Below are 24,142 nucleotides of genomic sequence, written 5' to 3'. Positions count from 1 at the left end.
TGACACAGGCAACGAGGACATTTATTTCTCGGATCAGCAACGCGTCTGTCAGGCGTACAATAAATTCTCGTTATGAGAGAGAGAGAGAGAGAGAGAGAGAGAGAGAGAGAGAGAGAAAGATGAACTCTTTCGAGCAGTCGGTGTATGATGAAAATATCACATAAAGTTTGTGAGAATTTCTGAGATAAAATATAAGATTATTATCATAGATGCAACTCTCTATATACTTTAGTTTACCTAATAATATAAATTTCTGCACAAAAATACGTTTTTTAAGGTTTTTATATTTCATTAGTAAAAATAGTCAAAAAAATCATTTTTTAACAAAAAACGACGTGAACAGATAAATAACAAAAAAAAGTATAAAAAATACAGATATTATTTGTGTATATAATATTTATCAATATTCGCTATAACAAATTCTGTCTTTTTTGGAGAACAAATAATTCTAATTTTTTATGTATATAAGTTTGCACTAGTAACAAATAAAATAACAAATTAACGTAAAAATTTTATGTCTGTTTTTATTCTATACTATACTATTCTATACAATTATATTATTCCAGAATGATTATAATTATAATTTATCTATTTTTTTATAAAGCAACATCTGTTTATCTTTTTTCTTTCAATAAAATTTCAATAAAATTTTACACTTTGTTCAAGAAACGTGACAAAACAGTAATTCACAGGGTTACACACATAATTGGCTAGTTGTTAAAATTCTTCTCAGTTGTTCATTCTTCATTAATGTTTAATTATAAAATAATCGTAAAATATTTAATATAAAGTATCATAGATCTTTCAGAGAGCAGACTGGCACTCCTTTGGGCTCTGTCATTCACCAATTTATTTACAATTTTTTTAAAGAAATATTTATACAATAAACATTTATAATTACGAGTATAAAATAAAAAACATACAAATTTAACCGTACTCTCTTCCTACGATGCACCACGATACACACATATATCGCACACTGTAAATTTTATTCCCAAAAAATTCTCTTCTCTCGAATTCCGGCCGACCGAGTCGGCCCGACATCGCTCGACGATCGTTCGTTCGACGCGGAAAAGACGACTGTGACCTGGATTTTTTTTCTCTTTCCGCAACGTCGCTTCTTCGCTGGCTCCACGTCCGGTGTCGCGCGATTAATTACCAAATTCAACGGGCGCGGCACACGTACCTCGTGAATCTCGTCGACGGATTTACCGGCGGCCGTTGGCCCCGCAGTCGCCGCCCGCCGATGCCGGTGGTGAATGCGGGACGTCGAATCCCGAACGGAGCGTGCGTAGAGATTCGCTGCCTTCTCGTGGAGCGGCCGGCGCGCAGCAGCCGGCACCACCTCTGTCGTCGAGGTCGTCGTCTTCGTCTTCGTCGTTGCCGTCACGATCATCGGCGGTGACGTCCTGACTGTCGTCGTCGTCGTCGTCGTCGTCGCTCCTGTCACGCGCGCACTATGCACCAGCGGCACCGGGCACGAGCATGCGGCCATCGCGCGGCGGCGACGGCGCGCAGTCAACGAACCCGCATTTCTTTTCGTCCGAACTTTTGTTTTCCCCTTTTTTCTTTCTCCTCTGCTCGACGCGAGAGTGCACGAGAGAGAGAGAGAGAGAGAGAGAACCGAGGCGAAAGAGAGACGAGGAACAAGGAAGGGAAAGAGGGAGAGAAAGAGAACGAAAGGGAGAGAACCTCGCGCGCACCGTATCGCTTATATCCGCGGATCTCCCGACACACGCGGCGGTCCCTCTCGCGCGCACACGCACGCACACGGATATATAGGTGTATCCCGGTGGCCGCTTTATACACCAGGAACAACCGACCCTCCCGGTGTCACTGGCTTCTTCTTCTTCTTCTTCTTCTTCTTCTTCTTCTTCTGCCTCCACCTCTTCCTCCACCTCCTCCTCCTCCTTCTCCTCCTCTTTCTCTTGCTCCTCTTCGGCTGCGCGCTGTCGTCTCTAACGCGCGCGCGTGTTATCCGCGCATACTCGCGCACCTGCAGGGTTCTATACGCGCGCGCGCGTCGCACATGTATGCGTTAACGTGTGTCGTGCGTGCTTGTATGCGTGCGTATCTCTGTATGTATGTGTTGGGGCGCCGAGTACACACACGGACCGGCGCACGCGCGCGTTTCACGTTTCTCCTCGCTTTCGCACGTGCATATACGTCGGAGTAAAGTGAGAAAGAAAGAGTGAGAACAAGAGAGACGAATAGAGAAAGAAAGAGATATCCTCCCTCTCGGTTGCTCTCGCAACGACAACAGCGGCGGCGGCGGCGGCGGCGGCGGCGGCGGTGGCAGCGGCGGTGGCAGCGGCGGCGGAGGCGGCAGCGTGCAATCGTTCACTGACCCGCTCTCACCGACATGAGCTCTCTTATGCGCGCGCGCGTACGAACACGGGCGAACACGACGCATACACATACACGGACTCACACAAGCGCGCGGCGCTCGCGTGCCGATTCGATTTTCCGATGCAATTTTTCCCGTCGGGAGAAACGAGAGCAGGCCGGCTGTCTCGGGAGGCGCGTTTCTGCCCGTCTCTTCGTTTCGTCGTAGCCGTCCCGAGACGCGCGCTCTCTCCGTTCATTTCCCCACTCGTGACGTCAAGTCTTCCTCCTCTTGTTCTCGAACGCACGGGAACGAGACGAGCGAGACCGCGCGACAGAAGCAGCGGCGCTCTCTCGGTTAGCGCTGTTGTTGATTAAAAAGAAAAAAAGCGAAAAAAAAAAAAAAACAGAGAGAAAGAGAGAAAAATCTTACGCTGTTTTCCGTGTTTTCTCTTCCCTCGCCGCGGATCTTCACCTTCGGGTCTCTCGGAGCACGCGAGCGTGCATCTGCATCTGGATGGTGCAGGCCTCCTTGTAGCACTTTGGTGCGTGTCTTGCGAAACGATCCTTTAGGCGACGACGACGACGACGACGACGACGACGACACGGGGGAGACGTTGTTCCTGGACAACGGCGACGGCGACGGTGGTGCAAGCCCCACGGCCGGGGTAATGACAATCGCGCGCGTTATTATCGCCGCGCGAGACGATGGTGCCGGCGGCGGCGCCGCAATAACCCGCACCTGTCGCAAGAGCGTGAAGTCGCCAGCGCGAGTTGCGTCCCGCGTCCAGTCCGCTACCAGCTTCCTGCACTCTGCGCACCACCACTCGCATAAACATTACCGCGCGCCGCGCCGCGCGCCGGCTAATGGCATGTCACAGACTCCTCTCGCGGGCGGATTCGCGCGAGTCCGCCGCCGCACGTCATCTGGATCCCTGGATTCGGGTCGTTTCTATCCGCCCGCGCGGATTACCGGAGGACTCGTTCGTGTCCTTCCTGGCGCGCGGTCGATTCCCTTCTCTCACATAAAATTACAATACCTCAGCCGGCGTATATTTACTCGCTCGCGCGTCGCCGGTATTCTTATTTCTTACGCGCTCGCAGCTCTCAGCCGGCTCGATATTTATCGCTCGATTTTTTTCCCTCCTCCCGCGTCGATCGCACTTCGCGCGCACTCGTATCACGTTCTTTCCTCTCGTTTTTTCCCCTTTTCTTTTCTCTTCCCTTTTCCCCAGCAATACGAATTAGCCGGTGTCCACTGCCCGCTCCGGCGTTATCCTCTATCCCCTATGCCCGGCTGTTACAACTTTTCATTTTACTCTCGTCCGAGATCGTCCCGTCTAACACCTCTGAGTCCGATGTGGAAAAAGAGCACCGAAAACTTCTCGTCTCTCCGATCCGCGGCAAACTTCACATCCTCTCACCTCCTTTTCCGTCAAGCCCGATAAGAACCTGCGGCTCGCGTCCGTCGGCCCCCTCCCCCGGTTCCTGTTTATTTATTACGTGTCCCGACCACCCGAACGTCCCCCTTTCACGTTCTCGTTTCGTTTGCCGTGGGGTGACTCGGACTCGGACTCGGACTCGACTCGGCTCGACTCAATCCGACCCGACCTTGACTCGACCACACGACTTCGCGGCACGACGCGCGCGACGGTCGAATGTAGACTGAATCAGACGCTACGCGCTCCATGTATCGGCCTGAGCGTATCCGCGGCCTCCCTCCGCCACCGTCGCGCGACCACCACTTCTCCTCTTGCCACCCCCTCGGCGCGAGCTACCGCTCTTTCTCTCGCTCCTCTTGCCACTCTCGCGTCGCCGGCTATCAGCTCGTGCCAGACCGCAGTCCTCGGGCTCGTTTTTTTTTTTCTCACTACGCGCAGCGATGATGCCGCGTGTCTACAGGAAAATCGAAAAGAGCGCGGCGCGCGGGAAGATGATCCCTAAGTCTCACCCCCCTCCTCCCCCTCCGAGTGTAGTAATATTTATTCCAGGTATCCTGGGAGCGATCCTTTCAATTAAGGATGCCCGCAGGCGCGGAAATAAAATCCGAAACGCGGGAAGGAGAGCCACGACTTCCCCGACGTTTCTCGGTTCATTCTTTAAATAATACACCGACGAAATATCTGAGAGAAAGAGGAGAAGGAGGAGGGATGCGTATGCGCGCGCGCGCACGTGTGCGTAAGTGTCTGTGAGTGAATAACAAAAAAAAAATCGGTTTTCCTCAAAGAGAAAGATAATGATTCCGGGATTGCGGAGTCATTCTGCATTATTGCGGCGGTGGATTAGATAAAGAAAGCGAACGGTGCGAGAAGGCGGTTCGCGGCTTCGTAAAAAAGTGCCGTACGATATTTATTAAGTCGCGACCCTCGGTATCTCAGATATTAATTGCTCCTCGTAAATCATATCGTGCATTTTCGAGCCGCGCGACGAAGGGAATGCCCATCCCCGCGTCGCTCGTTCGTGCCGCCCGTGGGAGCGAATGAGCGCCGAGGAAACGGCAGTACGTTCTACGTTCATGAATGACAAAAGCCTCGGCGCGAAGCGACGAGGCAGGGAGAAACTGGAAAGGTAGCGTTTTATTGATGATGCGCGCGAAGTATGGACGCGGGTCAAAAGTCCACGTGCTCGTTGCGCCAAGGAATCGCGTGCGAGGTCGTCTCACGTTGTAATCTCCTGCGAACAATTCCCGTTGATAACCCGATCGAAACTCGTCACCCTACGTGGATGGACGACGGAAGGAAAATGGCAGCTGCCGCTTGTCGCTCGGCTATGCTTACGATTAAACACGCGGCTGTAAACATTTTAGAATATTGTCGTTTATACGTACAAAATCAATAGTCAATCAGTGTTTTTGCGTTTTTCTCGAGGCTCGTGAATCTCAAACATTTCGCATTTCACCGAAGACAAAGAATCCATGCATCCGCGCTTTTCTCTCTCGTGATTCCCAAATATTTAATTATCATGAATGGGTAGAATATGTGTGACAAATGATGCGTTTTTATTTCTTCGAATGTATAAAGATCTTAAAAAATTATACTTTAGTCTTTATTTTTAATATAATAACTCTGATCTTTTTTTAGAACTTTCAAACGTTAAACGTTCTAAACCTGTTCTCAAATATTAGTAGATTCGTTTTTTAACTAGTAAAGATTCATCTAATTGTAATTTGTTAATATTTTTAATATATCGCTTTTTTCTTTTTTCAATCTTTTTTCTCGTTTTCATTTTTGTAACATTTTGACATTTTGTACAATCGATTATTTCGGAACGATAGAGATATTTTGTATTAAAATTAAATATATTCTATAGCCTTGCATATTATCTAAAAAATTATTTTAGATTGTATGAATCGGGAAATATTTTTAGAATAGGGATATTGATCGCGTTATGACCGTTTTCTCTTTTATATATTAAAATCTTGTACTACTAGGATTGAGGCCACAAGATATGTATATATTATGTGGTAATAATTTAAATGATGATTACTCTTGATTATTATTTAACGTCAATCATTATCGTATGTCGTTGAATATATATATATATATATATATATATATATATATATATATATATACAATTACATTTAAATATTTATTTTTGTGTCATTTTTGGTACATTTATATTTGCTTGTATGCTATTTGATAATAAAAGTAATATTTTACGAAAGCTAAAAATCGATGAGAAACAGCTTTTTTAAAATAAATTTTTCGACATTATTTATATTTCGGAACAATAATATCAAAGCCATTGAATAAATTAATATTTATAATATATTAATGAACAATTAATCAATATTCATCAGTAGAATCTTCGTCCAAAGATGCATTTTCGCGCATATTATCAAAACCCATTTCTTGATTTGTCTGAGATACCAGTTGGATGATTGCGCTGTAATATAATGCACAAAAATTTGTTACATATTCATAAAAACTGTACTTATTAATTTTCATTTACGATAAATAATCATATATAGATTTACTTTAACAAATCTCCTTCGAAAGTTGACCAAGATACCATTGCTGGATTCGTAATCTTATATTCCAGTAAACTATTTAGAGCACGTTGAAGTTCCTGCATTATGAGAAATTATTACAAAATAATGTATCTTCTATTTCCTCTAAGAATATGCATATATTATGTACCTGTATCATTTCCGCAGTGTTCGATTCACAAATAATATTTTCCGAAAAATTCAATGTATTAATTACATAATATCCTCTTTCTCGCCCTGAAATATGTTATATGTTATCACATATGCATTAATATATCATTAATATAATTAAATAATGAACATGTTAAAAAATGGAAAATTTATATTTACTTATCGACATATTTTGTCCGGCAAACAATAACATTGGTACACTTATACATGTAGTGTCATGTAAAAATATCGCAGTAGAACGCTGTTTCGTGAAGTATGTCAAGTACTGACTAGGAAATGAGGGAACTTTGCTGTTTACGCTCGACGGATGTATACGTACGCTACCATCTTCCGGCGTCCAAGCAATTGGTCCATTTTTAGTAATTTTCCTAAAATGGTTAGAATCAATATACATCAACGCAAATTATAAGATTATAGTATTTTAGTTAAACAGGGAGTTAAACAAAAATAAATTAATATTTGTACCTTACAACAGCTACATTAGGATATAATCCTGCGCAGACAATGGCTTTTATCAACGCTATGTTATCCGAATTTATGTTGGCATTTTTATCACTCGGATTTTCGCTATCCAGAAATTTCATCTCGCATAAATATTGAGCAAATTGCGTTTTCATTTCGGAAAGAAGTTTCAGTGTATTAAAAGACAAGAAATAATCTCGACAAAACTGGCGAGCATTTCCTCTTTGACGTGTAGCTTCATATCTTCTTAGAGCTTCCGCGAGAGCAACATGATCACTAAATTGTTCCATGCTAAGTTCCAGCTTTTTACTATTAGCTATTTCTTCTTTCCCCAGTGGACAATAAAAAGCATCTTTAAATGTGAGACTAGCAGCAATAGCAAATATTGGCTCGGCACAAGAGAACAATGCACCCCATAGGATCATTTTTCCTAATGAAACATATAACGAAACAAATTATAAATATTACATTGAAATTACAAATAAGCTTTGCAATAAAATCGCAATAAAATTACCTGTTCTGGGATCAAGTGGTAAATGTGCTAAATGATAACCCAAAGGAGTCAAATTCTCATGTTCATCAAGAGCATTAAGTGTTTCAAGTAAATTGAGAGACAGATGAATAGCTTTTAAATCTGGCGGATCCATGACAGTAGCTAGAAACTGTTTGACTTTTCCCAGCTGCAAAATTTTTATTTGCAAAATTACCTCCTCTAAGCGTGTTCTCAACATCTCTGGCAATGGATATTGAGCAAATGTCATTTCTCGAGCTTTTGTATACATATGATAGCACTCCCCACTTTTAACTCTATAAAGAACATAAATAATATAATTATTTAGTTTTAACTATATAGAAATTTAATAAAATGTATTTTTTTTTTTTTAATTTAAAGATATCACACCTGCCAGCTCTACCACGTCTTTGCTTAGCATTAGCTAAGGATACCCATTCAGGCTCTAAAGTCTGAATATTTTTTTCCACATCAAATTTTCCGAACTTTGTTCTTCCGCTATCTATTACATACACAACATCTTCTATAGTTATTGACGTTTCAGCGATTGAAGTTGCAATAATTATTTTACGAACGCCACGAGGAGGTTCTCTAAATATAAGTTTCTGATCAACTGTAGGCATGCGTGAATGAAGAGGATAAATGATGTACTTGTCTATAAAAAAAGAACATTTTTGTATTTCCATATCTTGTTAATTTTTCATTAAAATCGTATATATAATCTTAATGTTAAATATAAAATATATACCAGACAATATCAAAATAGCTACAAACTCAGTAACGTTATTAATCAAAGATGCAAAAGAATTCAATTTCATTTAAAAAGATTAGTTAATTCAATATTTAATATATATCATAACATATAAATTAAAATTAAATATAAAGGCGATATATATTTGCATTCGGTATAGCATCGTGTTCATAATAGAAATACTTACCACTTGGATAATCAGGCCCTAACATCATTTTACACAAGTTTGATATATCCATCATACCAGGTAAAAAAATAAGAATAGCTCCAGGATCTTTCGTATTACAAATATATCTAACTAGTTTTTCTATTAGAATCAATGAAAGATCTTCACTAAGCGGATTCCGTAATTGCTGAATAACACGTATGTCATGTTTCTTCTGTAATTACATAAAATATGCTAATGTAAAAAAATTATAATACAATTTTAAATAATTTTTATACTTGTTTAAAATATAATCCATTTCAAGCACAATAAAAAATATTATAATTCATATTTACCTCAGCTATAAGTTGTCTAACATAAGGTTGTATTACATCTAAGAATTCTTCTTTCTTATGTTGTTGTTCTTTGTATCTTTTCAAATGTTTCCTGTAGCCTGTAGGTTCTGGTGGTGGCACAGGAAATTTATGACTAAAAGTTTTAAAAAAATATACTTTGTTTTCATATTAATCTTCTCATACATATAGAATCAAGTCATCTAAAAATTTATTCAATAATTAACTCAAATTTTTGTTACATGCATCAATGCTAATATCAAATAATTAATTAAAATTTTTGTCATAATTATCAATTTTGATCATATATCAATTTTAATATGAAATAATGCATGGCTGCAGTAATTGATTTTAATTTTAATCCAGAATTTTATTTTATGTATATGCCTTAATTTATATATATATATATATATATATATATATATATATATATATATAATCATTTTATATAAAAGGCTGATTAAAAAATTAATAGTTTTAAATATGAAATATTCCGTTTCGAAAATCATAAACTAATCCATGTGAATATATGAATATATCTATACATATAATCTTAATAATATGTCAATACCTACTCTAAAAGTGACAAAATATCTTCTAAATAAAATTCCTTTACAGGAAAGGTGAATCCTGGTATGTGTAACATTGGACAATTGTTATAATATTTTGAAAAGCTTTCGGCATTCAATGTTGCACTCATCAAAAGAACTTTCAAATCTGTTCTCTAACAAATAAATAGAAATAAATTAAATAAGCAATCAATATGCAATCCGAGTACAAACATACATTAATTTTAAGAGTATTAAAACTTACTTTTGGAATAACTTGTTTTAATAATGTAATAACAAAATCACTTTCCGTGGTACGCTCGTGAATTTCATCCAGTATTACATGAGAGAAACTTTTTAATGCTGGATCAATCTTCATAAATTGCAATAATATACCAGTAGTACAAAACAATATGCTTCCTTGTTCGCGTGAGGAAATTCTATACACAAATGACATCAAGGTAGTTTAAAAAAATGTCACATTTTGCTATTAAAATAATATATGATATAGACATTTTATATAAACTTACTTTTCAAGTCGTATTTGATAACCAACAGATTTTCCAAGCTTCTCTGCTCTTTCTGCAGCTACTCGCTCGGCAACAGAAATAGCTGAGATTCTTCTAGGCTGTGTGCAAACTATTCGAGTAATGCTACCATTTCCAGTTTCCAATTCATCATCCAATATGAATTGTGCGACTTGTGTAGTTTTACCACAGCCTGAAATTTTTTCAGAAACATCATTACTAATAATTGATTAATTATTAGAACAAAATGCAAGCAGCTGAGAGTATATGTCGGGAAGCTATCAGTGCTATCGCGTCATTCTATCCTTAATTTACATCTAATGTACGATAAAGAAGATAAAGATAGAATAACATGATAGCGCTAATCATTCCCAGAACAAAACTTGAAAATTGCATCAGCCTGAATTTAAGATACTCAAAATCAAATTTCTTTATTTATAATTTTGTATTCCATAAATATTATAGAAATGTTTTATCTACCATATAAGCAAATAATTTTTGCAACTCACCAGTTTCCCCACTAATAACAACAACTTGATTATCTTCAATCAACTGCAATATTTCTGATTTTTTTTTATATGCTGGTAATTTTGATCGAAATGCCAACATATTTTGATAATCATTCTGACTTTGCTTTTCTTTGTATTCATCTTGTAATATTTTATCCAAGTTACTATTTCTTTGCAACTTTGATGTCAAATTCATAGCTTTGGCAATGTTTTCCTGCATATCACCATATACAATGTTTAAAAATTTTCTTTTAAATTGAATATCATGAATTTTATGATATTTGTCATGTCCAAGGTTGGAATTTTCATGAGAAAATGAATCATAAAAGCTCTTGGACTTGTTCAATATAGCTTCAATTCTTTGCTGTACTTCATGTGAAAATTTGAGCATTGAAGTCTCCTTTTGTCTCTCTCTATTTTTGTTTCTGTAATATAATCCTATTTCTTTTCCTCTTAGCCCAGAAGGTCTTCGATTGTGTGCCATTCCACGTTGGGATGGAGATGACTGTGACTGTTCTAAAAAATTTATAATGAATTGTGTTTATAATGAATTGTGTTAATATTTTTTTTTCTTTAATATAATTTATATTTATTACATAATAATATATACTTAAAATAAAAAAAAATAGAATATGGTTATTAGTTTAAAGCCAAAATATCAAGTCTTCAAAAAACAAAAATATTTAAAATTTAAAAAACAAATAATCAGGTTTAAAGAATATTACATACTGATAAAAATTTTATTTGTTTTAACTCATGGAAAACTTAACACTAAGAATTAAAAAATTATAAACAGAATATTTTCAATTTATTTTAGGTATGAATAATTAAATATCTATCTTGATAACAGTAAACATTATTACAGACTAATTTAACAAAAAACTTTTGCTTAGTACCATCAGGGAAGCCTAATTTTCACATTAAATTATATTGGATACTAAAATTATAATTGCTATAATGTCCTATAAAATTAATTTTCTTTTTATAAATAAATTAATTTCATAAAAAATAAAAAATCCTATAAACAAAACAATAACTGTTAAACTTTAAAATATAATCTAAGTTATTTCATCAAACTCAAATTATAATTGATTAGATAATTGAATTGGATTATTATTAATGATGATTTGATAATTCCAAAGAATTTACAAGAGAAAGTGTAAAAACTATATATGAGTAAGAAACTAAGAACTTGAAAAATTGATGTTAATTGTTTTTTTTTTTTTTTTCAAAATATGACGATTTCACACTGAAAATAAAAATCGAGAAGGCACTCGTACAATAGTGATGACATTTCCTCGTTGGAACTTCGATCTTTACCTTCTCTGTTACGACGCGCGAAGGAATGTGGAATGCCTCTAAAACCATGTCGATGCGACATTTTTGTGGAAAAATCGCCAATATAGACCCGACTCCACCCGATCTAATTCGCACACTGGACCATCGTCGCGTCAACGACGTTCAATTTTTTCACAGACAGTTCGACCTAACCTTAGCTTTCATTTGGTTTGTCGCATGAACTCTTGAAATGTGTTGATTGGTTATAGGCTAGTGAAGTTTACCAGTCTCCAAAAGTTCTCTATCTTGTAACCAATCAATACGTTCAAAAAGCATCGTTTGTTGCAGCATTTAGGGTCAATTTCACCCACTCTTCGATTAATTTAATCGGCCGATTGGAATTGACCAATCACATTTGTCGTTAAGCAGAATACACCAGAATGTGTTTCTGCTTATGCTGACTTACACTTTTTGCACTTAAAACAATGTATGTATAAAAAATACTAGCAGCGTAGGAATAAATTTATTAATTTTTAATAAATATTAGAAAGATGTTAAATTATTAGATGTTGAAAAAAAAGACAAAAAAGTTTCGAAGTTAGATGCAAAAAATGAAATAAAAAATTTGTTCACAGGAAAAAAATGTATTCGAGTGTAGAAAGTGCAAGAAACGCGAAAACAAATACGTGACAATCAATAAGCGACATTTGATTGCGTATCTTTTCCATAAGTATGTAAACAACAGCTGTTGCGATCTGTCAAAACTCGTGAGATATCGAGCGAGAATATTTATCTTCGTTTAAGAGCTTGAACATTCTTTGTCTCTCTCTTTTTGGTAGAGTTTATTTTTTTTTTATTTAGTTTTAGTTTAATTTATCTTTTTAATTATTCTCGTCAGTTGTAATAAACAATGTAAATTGCGTTCACGCAATGGAAAATGACGTGATCAGAAATTTGATTAAACTGCATTCTTGATCACTGAGGTAGAAAGCATTAATTATGCATGCGAAAGGTTAACCTATAAAATGGTCGACAGTTACCTGCGGTGACGCGGTTGTACGCAAGAATATTTGGTCCATGCAAAATTAACGAGCATTTCTTGCCAAATCGATAACAATTCATTTGTTTTTGTCAGGTGGAAATCGACGATAGATGGATATCTAGGAACGTATCTATGCTGCATTCACGTCAAGGAACATAACCATGTCGGGCCCGGATAAAAAATCTAACGAACCGTATCGCCAATTAGAGGAATCACATGGCGCCGAGCTAAATGTTGGTGCTCAAAGTACATCGACCTCCCATACAAGCCTGGAGAATGGTATCGAACGATCGATGGAACTCTCTTCCGTTGTGGTTATACCCGATGGTATGTTACGTTAAAACTATAATCTCTTATGAGCATGTAAACAGTGTAGAAGTATGTAATATATCACAGTATTTTGATCACCTGTCTTAATTATTTAGAGGGATTTACCTAACACGAAAGAAGGACCACAATGTAAATATTTAATACCGTATAATAACATAATAATGGGAAAGCTGGTTTTACTAATGGCTAAGGTTAAATTGTGGTAACACAGAGCATTGTTATTAACAACAATATACATTAGACATGCATGTGTGCAAGGAATTAGGTGTGTATATTTTCTGTAACCTTGTAAAAAACAAAACATCTGATGTTTAAAGAAGCAATTTGCTTTTATATGTATATATATATATATATATATATATGAATATAAAATTATAAACATAACTGTAATATAAACATAACTGTAAAATAATTCAATGGCATGAAGAAATGTAATAAGTATGTGATGAGATATACTGAATTATATATTTATAAGTGATATTGAAATATCATTGGCAGACACTTTTACTGTGATACAAGCCATCAATGCCTTAGGCTTTGGAAAGTTTCAAGTAAAATTATCTCTATTCACGGGTCTTTGTTGGATGGTAGATAGTATGGAAATCACAATACTGAGTATTCTAAGTCCATCTTTACATTGTGACTGGGGCATTTCTAGATACCAGCAAGCACTGACCACAACGGTAATCTTTGGGTTTGCTTGATTATTCTTACAAATATATGACAATGTTGCACAAATTTATTATGGGAATTGAATTTTTAGGTAGTTTTTCTCGGTATGATGTTAAGTTCCACTTTTTGGAATAATTTAAGCGACAGATACGGTCGTAAACAGGCTTTAACTTTGTGCGCGGTGCTATTGGCCTATTACGCATTTCTCAGTTCATTTGCACCAAACTTTCTCTGGATCTTGTTGCTTAGAGGAGTTGTAGGGTTTGCTATTGGTTGTGTACCGCAATCGTAAGTATTTGGTAAGTTTCCTAAAAACAAGAAACACGTTTGCTTTGAAATCTGTTATCATCGATACTCTTTTTTTTCCTGCAGAGTGACATTATATGCAGAGTTTTTACCAGCAAAGCAACGAGCAAGATGCGTTATTTTATTGGATGTAAGTTTATATATTATATGTAGATTATAGCATAAGTATTTCAATAATATATATAATAGATACATATCTTATATTTATTAGTGTTTTTGGGCTCTTGGAGCTTGTTTCGAGGTAGCAATTGCATTAATTGTTATGCCCAATCTTGGATGGAGATGGCTTCTTATATTATCATCCATTCCATTATTTATATTTGCTGTAATAACACCGGTTTGTAATAATTTGAGATATTTTTGATATATATGTAATCTCTTCAGAAATATTTTAGAAATTAATTATATATTATATCATAGTGGCTGCCAGAATCTACAGTATTTGATATGACAACTGGAAGAATAGATCGAGCAATTACGACATTAGAACGTGTGGCAAGAGAGAATAAAAAATCACTGCCTCTAGGAAGACTAGTTATGGACCGATTTTATCAAGCTCATCATGGTCGATTCAAAGATGTATTAAGCAAAGAAATGTGCCGAACTTCTGCCTTACTTTGGCTTGTTTGGTATGTATAAACAATGCAAAATTAAAAAATTCAAAATTTATTCAAAGAAATTTAAAATTTATTAGTAATATTTTCGTAGTTTTATTTTTGAGTGATATTTTTGAGTTTTTATTTTAGCTGACAAGTGAAATATATTTATATATTTTAAAAATACGCTATTATACATATTTTGCAGGATGAGTACTGCGTTCTGTTATTATGGAGTGGTATTAATGACGACCGAATTATTTCATACATCCTCCGAACAATGTGGTACATGGGGCACCAATAACGATGAGGGTACATGCCAATTAGATTGTCGATTACGACGTAGCGACTACATCGATTTACTTTGGACAACATTGGCCGAATTTCCCGGCATTTTTTCTACCGTCTTTGCAATCGAGAAAATAGGCAGGCGAAAAACAATGGCCTGCCAGTTAGTCCTATTTGCTATAGTAGTGTGCTTCTTAGGCAGGACCTGCTTGTTGAGCAGAGCGGTGTTGACATTTGCCGTCTTTCTAGCTAGAGGTTTAATCGCGGGTGTATTTCAAGCCGCATATGTATATACGCCGGAAGTATATCCTACACATTTACGAAGCATAGGTATAAGCGCGTGTAGTGCTATGGCGCGAATCGGTGCTATGATTACTCCGTACATAGCGCAAGTATTTCTACAATGGTCCATCACAGGAGCCATGATTATTTACGCGACAACCGCTTTGTGCGCTGCAATTGCTACGCTCGCGCTTCCCGTGGAAACGAAGAAGCAGCAATCAAACGATACGTGTCAAGAAAGTAGATAGATATTTTTGTAACAAAGTATTTTAGCATATTGAAATCGAAATTTATTATTTTATCATGTTATTTATCTTTATTTTATATTATATTATGATATGTAATAGTAGGCATATATGCGGTCCTCTCTTGATTAATCAAGAATTTATTCTTGTGTATTCATGATGCAAACATATAACTATTAATATCTTTAATTTATTATTTCATCAATTTGACGTATATTTACCATAAGTTATATATAATACATATATTTTTATCTATTTATTATAATGTACTTACAATGTACAACATCAAAAACAATTTTTTCACATTTGCTAGAATCTGTTATTAGAATGCTAACCGCAAGTTACACAATATACAAATGAAGACTGATACCTGTGTAACCTTTAAGGAAGTGCCAAAACAAACATTAATCATAAATGCTTTCAATCTTGTCATGTACTTCATCCTGAATTTGTTTTCAAAAGTAACGATAGCTATTTAAATATGATAGATTATTTCTAAGAATTCTCTAAAATATGTATATCAAATGTTAAATAAAAATGTTTACAATTATATCAGATAATAAAATATATTTTCAGATATCCTGTGATATCTCTTATATGTAATATTTGGCAATGTGGATTAGAATGAACTAATACTCAAGTAATCATAATTAAATCACAAGTAAAGTAATAAGAAATTTATTTAAAAAATTTTATAAAAGCAAAGAAAATTGGATCTGCTTCAGATAGATGTAAGATATTCAATGTCTAAACCCGCAATGACAGTTATAATTTTGCACATAACTTTTTTTAAAATATATAATAAAAGAATTATTACGCGATAATTAAGCAATTAATAATCATTAAATAATCAATAATTAATCAGAACGAGATGGAAGAAAGAAAAACGCGATGTATAGAGACACCGCGGTCTCTTACTCGCACTAGCGTCGAGTGAAGGGACACCGAAATCGGTATCACGTCCGTTATGCTTTTTCTTCTTTTTCGATCGCGCATTTTGCGTTAAGGATGCAACATCGAATTGCTCCCACTATTTTTTCTCCCCGCTCCGCGTCTCCTTTACGCTCCGCGAAGACACGGACGTACGCGCTTCGTGTGTATTTGTAGCGATCGCGCGCCGAGCGCAGGACACCATTCCTGCCAGTTTGTGTACACGTGTAATGAAGATATATCAATTGTCGCTGTCGGTCTCTGTCGTGCGTTGCAATAATTGAGTATATTCAAAGGGATTGATGTGCAAATAATAGAAAATATTATTAATTTCCAAATAAATAAAATAGATACGTTTAATATCGACTTTCCAAAATGGTGAGTACTGATAAAAGTCGAAATATTTGGGAAGAGTAGAGGTTAAGTGGAGGTTAGTCACACGTGATTCCTTATATGGTAACAGGACTGTGTAGGCAAAAAGATGGTTTTTTTTTTTATGTACATGATACACTAAAATCTTTAAATGTATCATTTTATAAAAAAAAAATCTCAATTACTCTGGCATTTTATATTGATCCAGAAAATAGTTTCAAGTCGAATTTTCAATTTCAGCAAGACCCAAATGAAGATACTGAATGGAATGATATTCTTAGGAAAAAAGGTATCATACCTGAGAAGAAAGAACATGAGATTACTGAGGATCAAATAGTAAATCTTTTGGAAAATACAATAGATGAAAAAACAGGACGTGGTAATTATCTTTTTTGATCTCTAATTTTTGTCTAATTTTTATTAAATTTTTGTCAATATATTATTGTCTGTTCATGGATTTTGCAGCGTCCAACAGTTTAGAAGAGAAAACGTTGGATGAGTTAGACGAGTTGGAAGACGAAGAAGATGAACGAGTTCTGAAGGAATATCGACAAAAGAGGATAGCAGAGATGAGAGAATTAGCTAGCAAGTGTAAGTATGGAGAAGTGCAAGAGATATCTGCAGAGGACTATGTTAAAGAAGTCAACAATGCCGGAGATGATATTTGGGTTATTCTACATCTTTACAAATCTGGGTATAATGAAAGCAGCATAAATGATTAACCATGAATATGGCGACAAAATCAACTTATAGTATATGTTTTCAGCATTCCACTCTGTACTCTAGTCAATCAGCATCTTGCGAGTTTAGCAAGAAAGTTTCCTGCCACTAAATTCTTGAAAAGTATCTCAACCACTTGTATCCCCAATTGGCCCGATAGCAATCTTCCCACAATATTTATTTATCATAATGGAAATATGATAAAACAAATCGTAGGGCCGCTTGAATTTCGCGGCATGAAACTAACTGAAGCAGGTGATATACTTGATTATAAAACATCTAAAAGGAAGTAATAAGAAAAGAAATAATTGTACCATTTGCTTTGTAGAATTAGAATGGATGTTGGGACAAGTAGAGGCAGTACCAACAAAAATTAAGGAGGATCCTCGACCCAAGGTCAAGGATGTCTTATTTTCAAGTCTGAAAAACGGAAACGATCTTGATGATGGTAACGATTGGTAATTTTACCTGCATTAGATCACGTTTGAAGATTGGAACATATAAATATGTAAGAAGTATTGTCAGATTAATGGTGTTTAACAGTTTATTTATTTTATTACGTCGTATGGACTCATTTGTAAAAATATTTTCGAAACTATTTTCGAAATCGCTATATACTGATACTGTTCATTTTAATAAAATATTTTATTACAGTGTTATCTGATTTTATACTGTTTTTCCTATAAATTATTTATAAGAAACGTGTTTTTAAATTATATTCTTCAAATTTCTAAATAGTTTGAGTTATTGTAAATTTAGCTCTATTAGTATAAATATCACATCATTATACATTTGTCACATTGGTTTATTTAATAAGTGAATTGTGTATTGATACAGCATTGAAAAGAACGAAAAAATATCTTGAATGTGAGAATATGCTTTATATCTATTTTACATGTCGATACGTGGAAAAATAAAAATGCACCTGCTGACATATACGTTTCATGTCCCTCGTGTATTAAATATATTTATTTTTCAATAGCAAGCTTACGAGTCCGTAGCACGCAAATCAATTGTTCGAACGTATTCGCATATTGCCATAACGAATAAACAATAATTTTCTATATTAGGCAAATAGGGAAGGCTACTATAAGATTTTGAGAAATGAAAGTGGTATAGTATAGTAAGTATATTTAATAGTATAGTATAGTAAGTAATATTTAAAAGTAAAAGAAGAAAAAGAAATAATCGATAAGTAATAATAAATTTTAAAAAATTCAATTAAATTAAAAACACGTTTCTTAAAAATACGTTTCTCATATACTTTTATTGTCCGTATAAACATTTACTAAATACATAATATATAAATAATCATATATATATTTGTTAGATGAAATATATCTAATATATCTAAATATGTTATCTTAAAGATGATGATTGATAATAGTACATCTTACTAGTTTTACAAAAGAAACGTAACAACAATATTACATTAAGATATTGTCTTTGTTGATTTATGTTAGCCGCTTAGCGCTGCATATCTGCTGTCAACTATTTTAAGTCAATGAATAATTTTGTAATGAAGGTTTAACATGGAATTATGTATTAATCCTATTTTAAAACTCACAAAAAAAATTAAACGATGTCAACAGCAACTGATCCAATTTTGTTAAAATTTTTCTTCCTTCTATGTTTATTATAAGTCATATTAGAAATAGGATTGTCTTTCAACCCTCTTAGAATCGGCCGAGTCATTTAACACATTGGTTCTCAATCGAAGAAGTGACTTTTAAAGATCACTGCGTCAGATCATCATCAAAGAGAGCAACGAATATTTCTTAAACGAATTGTAGATCGTAGGACAGATATATTTACAATTTGACACGTGTATTTTTACACGTGCAAGTTGTAACATATCTGTTACAAGATATATCTCATATTTGCATATGTGTATACGAGTTTGCTTTCTTTAGCTTTTGCATCATTTATTTTTCCTCTTTTTTCCTCCAATGGGGAATTTATCTCTAAACAGACAGGCTCGTATACATGATTTACATAATCCGATTTTCAAATGTTTTGTATCGCGCGGCGGATAAAAAGCAGAATCGTATCGGCGCGAATAGCGGATGGGAGAAGGGCGAGGGGGAGGGGGGGGGGAGAAGGGACTACTCGAAGTTTCGAAAAGAGTTTGGGAACCCCGGTCGAAACGCGCGGCACTTCAGGAGGTAAAGAACGACAATCGCCTCTAAGATCCCAACACTATCTCATTGTGACAGGCTCCCCGTGATTTTCCATGTGCGCAACGACCGTAATTTCGAGGTCCATCAGAAACGTATGTAGACAAGAAAGATTCATCAGTATTTCTTCGCGATGCACAAGAGAAACGCAACAACAATATTACAGATATTATTAGGATATTGTTGATTTATGTTAGCCGCATTATCTTAGCGCTGCATATCTGCGACGTTGAATAGTCGACGATGTTTAGAAAAAAGGGATGGGGGAGGGGGGAGAGGAGGACGACAATGCCCAGGCTACGAGCGGGTTTGTTTACATTTACGGTCACGTAGCTCATAGGATATCTTTTTTCTCGCGATTATCGCTCGGCCAAGGACTTCTCGGGTTTCAGTTTTCGTTTAGCAACGCCGGAAAGGCGCTTCAGCTTCACTGTGTCGCGAGTCTCGGTCGTGCGCGGTCGAGAGACTACGAACCTGTGCGATTGTTGTACAACAGTCGCGTTGTAACGGACGATCGGGGTTTCTGCGAACCACCCTGAACAAGAATCACATCAAGGAAGATATCAAACGCTCATTCTCCTCCCGTCGCCGAATTTGGTCCCGAATTTGGTCCCGAGGTGCTCGACGATTTCGCGATCTCTTGAAAAGTAAGGAAGTGTACTCGAAGACATATTCCTATCTATGGGATGCAATCGGTGTTCATTTCGCAAGTATAATTTTTTTTTTTTTTTTTATCGTGACCATCGGAATTCTAGAGACGAACGATCTTGCCTCTTGTCGTCTGTTGCTTTTGAGCGATAGACAAAAAATTCTTTTCGTGGATACCTGGAGTTTTATTGAATTTTGTATATATATATATATATAAAAAACGGGAATTTTCGAGTCACTTTCTTTTTTATGAGAATCGTGTTGAAACCTGACGATTTTTTCGTGGATCTCCAATTTTGCAGTTCTTTGCATCTTTTTTAAATTCGAATGTGTAATCAGGTCTACTTGTTTGATTCTGCGTCGAAAATAAAATATTTAATGCGGAATAGATCTTAAATTAAATTAAAGTTAATTTAATTAATTACTTCGAAATATCGATAAAATATTAAGATTTATGAAATTTAAATTGTTAACTTTTTAAAAATAATTTCTAAATAACATTTTGTAGATTTTATGAATTAATTTTTATTAATTGTTATAAAAGAATTTTATGTAGAAAAAGTCCTTTAGATAAATTATGTAAATGCAACAAATCTCGAGCATTATTTATGAATCGATTGTAAAACGTGTAGATGTGTAAAACATTTTGTTGACATAGACATTCATTGTATTTACTGTAACTTTTGATAAACTAGATATAAACATAGCAGGTTGAAATATTGATCCTAAAGCATTTTATTAATTAAATTATATAATTATGAATTTAACGAATCAATGATAAATTCATTGAAATTGCTTTTTTTAATATTTTCGAATATTTTATATTATAATTAAGAGTTTATTGACTTGAATTGTTAACGGTCCCACCTCTAAATATCAAAACATACTGATTTTAAAATTAATCAATTATTGAAGGCAATAATTTCGTATTGGGTACAATTTTGTTTAATGAAAATGAATATTTATTTTAATAGTTTTATAAAGGTGGAATTTTGTTTTACCGATTATACATTATCTAATTTTTTGTTTGTATCTTTTGAAGATAAAGTTTGAAAATTTTATATAAAATATTTATTTTTTTAGAATCCTTGTATAATTTTTTTTTCAAAATTCTTCAAATTTAATTTGAGTGATTCGTAATTTTATGATTTATAAATTTTTATGAATGAAAAATATTAAAAATTTTGCACAATATATATTTATAAATTTACAGTATATATTTATATTTATATATAATTATAAGATATCTTTAAAAATATTTTTATTTTACATAGAAATACTTTCACCTGGAATTTTTAATAAATTGCATATCCTTGAAAATCAAGGAATTTTTTTTTCGAATTTGAATAGTCAGTAATAATGCAATATGCTATTACCGCTTTTATCTTTTGTATCTGTGATGAGATTTTTTTATAATAGATATATTAATAGAAATATTTGTTGTAGAGCTATTATTATTAATTATTTTGTTTACTGCTGAAGGTTTGTGCACATCACAATAAACTTTGCAGACACCGTGATACCAGGAAAAAGATGAATAATACAGAAACTGATTCGTCTTCAATGAAGTCTCTTGAAACTGTTCTTGTAAAAGATGCAAATATCATCAGAATGAAAACTACTGCGAATCAAGCTGCATTGCATAATGCACAGTCTATACGGAATTTACCTAATATTTTAAGGAACAGTAATATAAGAACATCTAGAAATCACAAATCATTGACTAAGACCGATACCTTCTTCGTATCAAGTGCAGAGGATGTAAATAGTTCCTTGGAATTAAACACGACATTGTCCAGCATTGACTTAGATACGGAAGCTAATTGTAATACAACTGCATCACCAAAGCCGCACCACCAAAGAAAACAAGTACACAATCCATTGGACGTGCAATATGACACTCTTGATTGCAACAATAATAAAAATATAAATATGCCGCAAAAGATTAATACATCACGTGTTTCAAATTGCAAGAAAAATACATCAATGAAGAGATTGAAATATAGCAATAAGCAAAAAAAACGATTGCATAACAAAAAGTCGAAAAAAGCAACGACTCGTAAATCTGGCAGCAGAAAGCAGACGTCACGTAAAAGGACAAATTTTAACAATTTAACTGCTATTCCAGATGTAAATATGAAGAACGTTATAGTACAAAACACTAATAATTTTTTCAATAATAATATACATACACAGCCCACGTTTGGACCTAACATTATAAATATAAATGTGAATAACGACATCATAAATAGCATTGCAACAAATTCGGTTAATTCATCTGACATTTCCTATTGCAACACCGAGGCTTACGGTGTTGAGGAAAAATATGGAGCAAATCCTGTTGTTTCTTTCATATCAACAGATTTCAACACGTCACAGAATAAAATTATCCAAAGAGATATTACCAGTTGTGAATTTCCAACGATGGAAAATAGTTCACAAGGAGAGTTGATAGATAGGTATATTGGCTGTAATTTTTTATATGAATCTAAAGTATTGTATTCTTGTACCTGTGCAAATTGCATGTCACATGACAAAGATCTTATATTTCACGAAGATCCAATTTCTACCTCTACAAGTAGCGACGACATGGAAACAGATCTCACGTGTGATTTGTATACTAATATATATGATTTTTATGTTGATAATGATTTTAATTTATTTGGCGATAGTTTGGTCATTGATAAGAATCTTTTCCGAGAAGAGTTTAGAGAGGAAAAGAACATTAAGAAGAACGTATGTACTATCAATAATAGTACGAAAGATGAGCTAGTTGAAAGCATTGCAAATATGTCATCCACAGAACCGAGTAAATCATACAATTTACAATCTTGCCACATTGATAGGATACAAGATATGTATATAAAATCACATTCTACGGAACTTACACATTCCACTGGAACAGCTAGAATGGAAAATATAAGAGATTTTAATGAAATGAATATCTCCAATTATCCAAATTTGGACAAATTATCAATGAAGGAAAATAAAATGACTTCTCAAAAAGAAGCACCCATTCAAACCGCTATCTTGACCGATGTTCCTTCTGTTTTCAACTCCAAATATCAAATGCAAGAAAATAAAAAAGGTAAAATGAAATAATTAAAATAAATTATTACTTTCAGTTTCTTTTATATAAATTATTTCATATATATAAATAATAAATATTTTTTCTACAGATTTATGTGTTATCCAGTGTTATCAGTGTGGGAAACTATTTAATAAAAGACAATTATGGAAACATTTTACCTATTGTGATTTTTATAAGGAAAATTTTACATGTCATATTTGCAGTAAGACATACAGGTAAGAATGCAAAAATTAATTGAAAACTTATTTTCTCTTTTATAGTTATAAATATATATAAAATATATGTTATAAACATATTTACAGACACAAATCATCATTAGCTCAGCATTTACGGATAGCGCATAATGTATTATACAATTCCCATGGGAAGTCCTATACTTGTACCAAATGTTCAAAATCTTATGTTAGATATCGCGCTTTTCAAAGACATGTGCTTTTTCATGATAATTAGTAAGTGCAATTGAATTGTTATCAATCATTTGGAAATGTTCCTTTTTGTTTAGACTTAATTTTTTTTTATGTTTTCTATTAGAATTTTATTTAGTTTATATCCATTTTTATAAGACTCGAAAACACATGACTATAATATATTTTTTAAATATTTGACTAATATTCCTTTGTATATTCTTTTTATTTCTTGACATACATGCTTGTCAAAAGTCTTAGCGCATACTATCCCTTATAATTAAAATTAGAAGTAACAGAACAAATGAATTTTTAAAAATATTTTATTGATATAAAAATAAATTGACGCAAAAAAGTTTATATAATTTATATAGTTAAGACGCATAAAAGTTTATATAGTTATTTATATAGTTAAGACGCATAAAAGTTTATATAATTCATATTTCTTTTCATATCAATAAATCTATC

At 34.5% G+C, this 24,142-nt stretch overlaps 5 protein-coding genes across 20 annotated transcripts in view; 3 read left to right on the top strand and 2 right to left on the bottom strand.

Annotated features, from left to right (window-relative positions):
- The window catches only part of E23 (ABC transporter G family member E23), a 123,395-nt gene extending 119,086 nt beyond the window's left edge, over positions 1-4,309 (bottom strand). Inside the window, exon 1 of one of the 2 annotated variants that reach the window (XM_089084090.1) lies at positions 2,759-4,309. The gene's annotated coding sequence lies outside the window, so the exon portion shown is untranslated. Of the gene's footprint in view, positions 1-1,186; positions 2,728-2,758 lie in introns of those variants that run through there. The other variant, XM_089084091.1, reaches the window with a different exon arrangement.
- Positions 4,310-5,897: 1,588 nt separating this feature from the next.
- Positions 5,898-11,896, bottom strand: LOC105429417 (ATP-dependent DNA/RNA helicase DHX36). Its single transcript, XM_011642416.3, has 14 exons — positions 11,614-11,896; positions 10,294-10,809; positions 9,788-9,977; positions 9,523-9,697; positions 9,285-9,433; positions 8,713-8,845; positions 8,399-8,591; positions 7,851-8,115; positions 7,464-7,756; positions 6,953-7,379; positions 6,647-6,855; positions 6,468-6,553; positions 6,305-6,396; positions 5,898-6,213 (listed from the first exon to the last, which is right to left on the bottom strand). Exons 1-14 carry the CDS (start codon positions 11,672-11,674, stop codon positions 6,114-6,116), a joined length of 2,889 nt encoding a protein of 962 aa, XP_011640718.2. The 5' UTR covers positions 11,675-11,896; the 3' UTR covers positions 5,898-6,113.
- A 208-nt stretch (positions 11,897-12,104) lies between these two features.
- LOC105429496 (synaptic vesicle 2-related protein) lies at positions 12,105-15,882 on the top strand. 8 transcript variants are annotated; one of them, XM_011642621.3, is made up of 8 exons: positions 12,105-12,301; positions 12,707-12,940; positions 13,442-13,626; positions 13,707-13,903; positions 13,988-14,051; positions 14,133-14,258; positions 14,342-14,550; positions 14,726-15,882. In XM_011642621.3, exons 2-8 carry the CDS (start codon positions 12,775-12,777, stop codon positions 15,333-15,335), a joined length of 1,557 nt encoding a protein of 518 aa, XP_011640923.2. In that variant the 5' UTR covers positions 12,105-12,301; positions 12,707-12,774; the 3' UTR covers positions 15,336-15,882. The 8 variants fall into 8 exon arrangements, with proteins under 8 accessions (XP_011640923.2, XP_088940222.1, XP_011641006.2 ...); XM_089084096.1 differs by having other exon boundaries at positions 12,105-12,338; XM_011642704.3 differs by having other exon boundaries at positions 12,105-12,406.
- Positions 15,883-16,438: 556 nt separating this feature from the next.
- On the top strand, positions 16,439-18,013 carry viaf (viral IAP-associated factor). Its single transcript, XM_011642963.3, has 5 exons — positions 16,439-16,640; positions 16,875-17,013; positions 17,100-17,328; positions 17,401-17,609; positions 17,683-18,013. The coding sequence occupies exons 1-5, from the start codon at positions 16,638-16,640 to the stop codon at positions 17,814-17,816; spliced, it is 714 nt and encodes a 237-aa protein (XP_011641265.2). The 5' UTR covers positions 16,439-16,637; the 3' UTR covers positions 17,817-18,013.
- A 1,481-nt stretch (positions 18,014-19,494) lies between these two features.
- On the top strand, positions 19,495-23,881 carry LOC105429840 (uncharacterized). Of its 8 annotated transcripts, none has more exons than XM_011643075.2 (4): positions 19,495-19,626; positions 21,662-23,267; positions 23,359-23,485; positions 23,573-23,881. In XM_011643075.2, the coding sequence occupies exons 1-4, from the start codon at positions 19,588-19,590 to the stop codon at positions 23,718-23,720; spliced, it is 1,920 nt and encodes a 639-aa protein (XP_011641377.2). In that variant the 5' UTR covers positions 19,495-19,587; the 3' UTR covers positions 23,721-23,881. The 8 variants fall into 8 exon arrangements, with proteins under 8 accessions (XP_011641377.2, XP_011641761.2, XP_088940219.1 ...); XM_011643459.2 differs by having other exon boundaries at positions 19,502-19,626; positions 21,691-23,267; XM_089084093.1 differs by lacking the exon at positions 19,495-19,626 and adding an exon at positions 19,951-20,148 and having other exon boundaries at positions 21,691-23,267.
- Positions 23,882-24,142: the final 261 nt, after the last annotated feature.

Source organism: Pogonomyrmex barbatus, unplaced genomic scaffold (assembly GCF_055798465.1).
Source record: "Pogonomyrmex barbatus isolate J1 unplaced genomic scaffold, ASM5579846v1 scaffold8, whole genome shotgun sequence".
In the NCBI taxonomy this organism is placed as follows: Eukaryota; Metazoa; Arthropoda; class Insecta; order Hymenoptera; family Formicidae; genus Pogonomyrmex; species Pogonomyrmex barbatus.
The sequence above is the reverse complement of the archived record's forward strand: the minus strand, read 5'-3'. Positions and strand labels throughout refer to the sequence as shown.

Excerpts from the sequence above, each read along its gene's own strand:
- LOC105429417 (XM_011642416.3), bottom strand. The coding sequence starts at position 11,674 with ATGTCGCATCGACATGGTTTTAGAGGCATTCCACATTCCTTCGCGCGT. Across the intron at positions 9,434-9,522 it reads TAAAACAAGTTATTCCAAAA|AGAACAGATTTGAAAGTTCT; the intron begins GTAAGTTTTAAT and ends TTTATTTGTTAG. Across the intron at positions 7,757-7,850 it reads AGACGTGGTAGAGCTGGCAG|AGTTAAAAGTGGGGAGTGCT; the intron begins GTGTGATATCTT and ends TGTTCTTTATAG.
- LOC105429840 (XM_011643075.2), top strand. The coding sequence starts at position 19,588 with ATGTGCGCAACGACCGTAATTTCGAGGTCCATCAGAAAC. Across the intron at positions 19,627-21,661 it reads TTTCGAGGTCCATCAGAAAC|GTTTGTGCACATCACAATAA; the intron begins GTATGTAGACAA and ends TTACTGCTGAAG. Across the intron at positions 23,486-23,572 it reads ATTTGCAGTAAGACATACAG|ACACAAATCATCATTAGCTC; the intron begins GTAAGAATGCAA and ends ACATATTTACAG.
- LOC105429496 (XM_011642621.3), top strand. The coding sequence starts at position 12,775 with ATGTCGGGCCCGGATAAAAAATCTAACGAACCGTATCGCCAATTAGAG. Across the intron at positions 12,941-13,441 it reads CGTTGTGGTTATACCCGATG|ACACTTTTACTGTGATACAA; the intron begins GTATGTTACGTT and ends TATCATTGGCAG. Across the intron at positions 14,052-14,132 it reads GATGCGTTATTTTATTGGAT|TGTTTTTGGGCTCTTGGAGC; the intron begins GTAAGTTTATAT and ends TATATTTATTAG.
- viaf (XM_011642963.3), top strand. Across the intron at positions 17,329-17,400 it reads CTACATCTTTACAAATCTGG|CATTCCACTCTGTACTCTAG; the intron begins GTATAATGAAAG and ends ATATGTTTTCAG. Across the intron at positions 17,610-17,682 it reads CATGAAACTAACTGAAGCAG|AATTAGAATGGATGTTGGGA; the intron begins GTGATATACTTG and ends TTTGCTTTGTAG.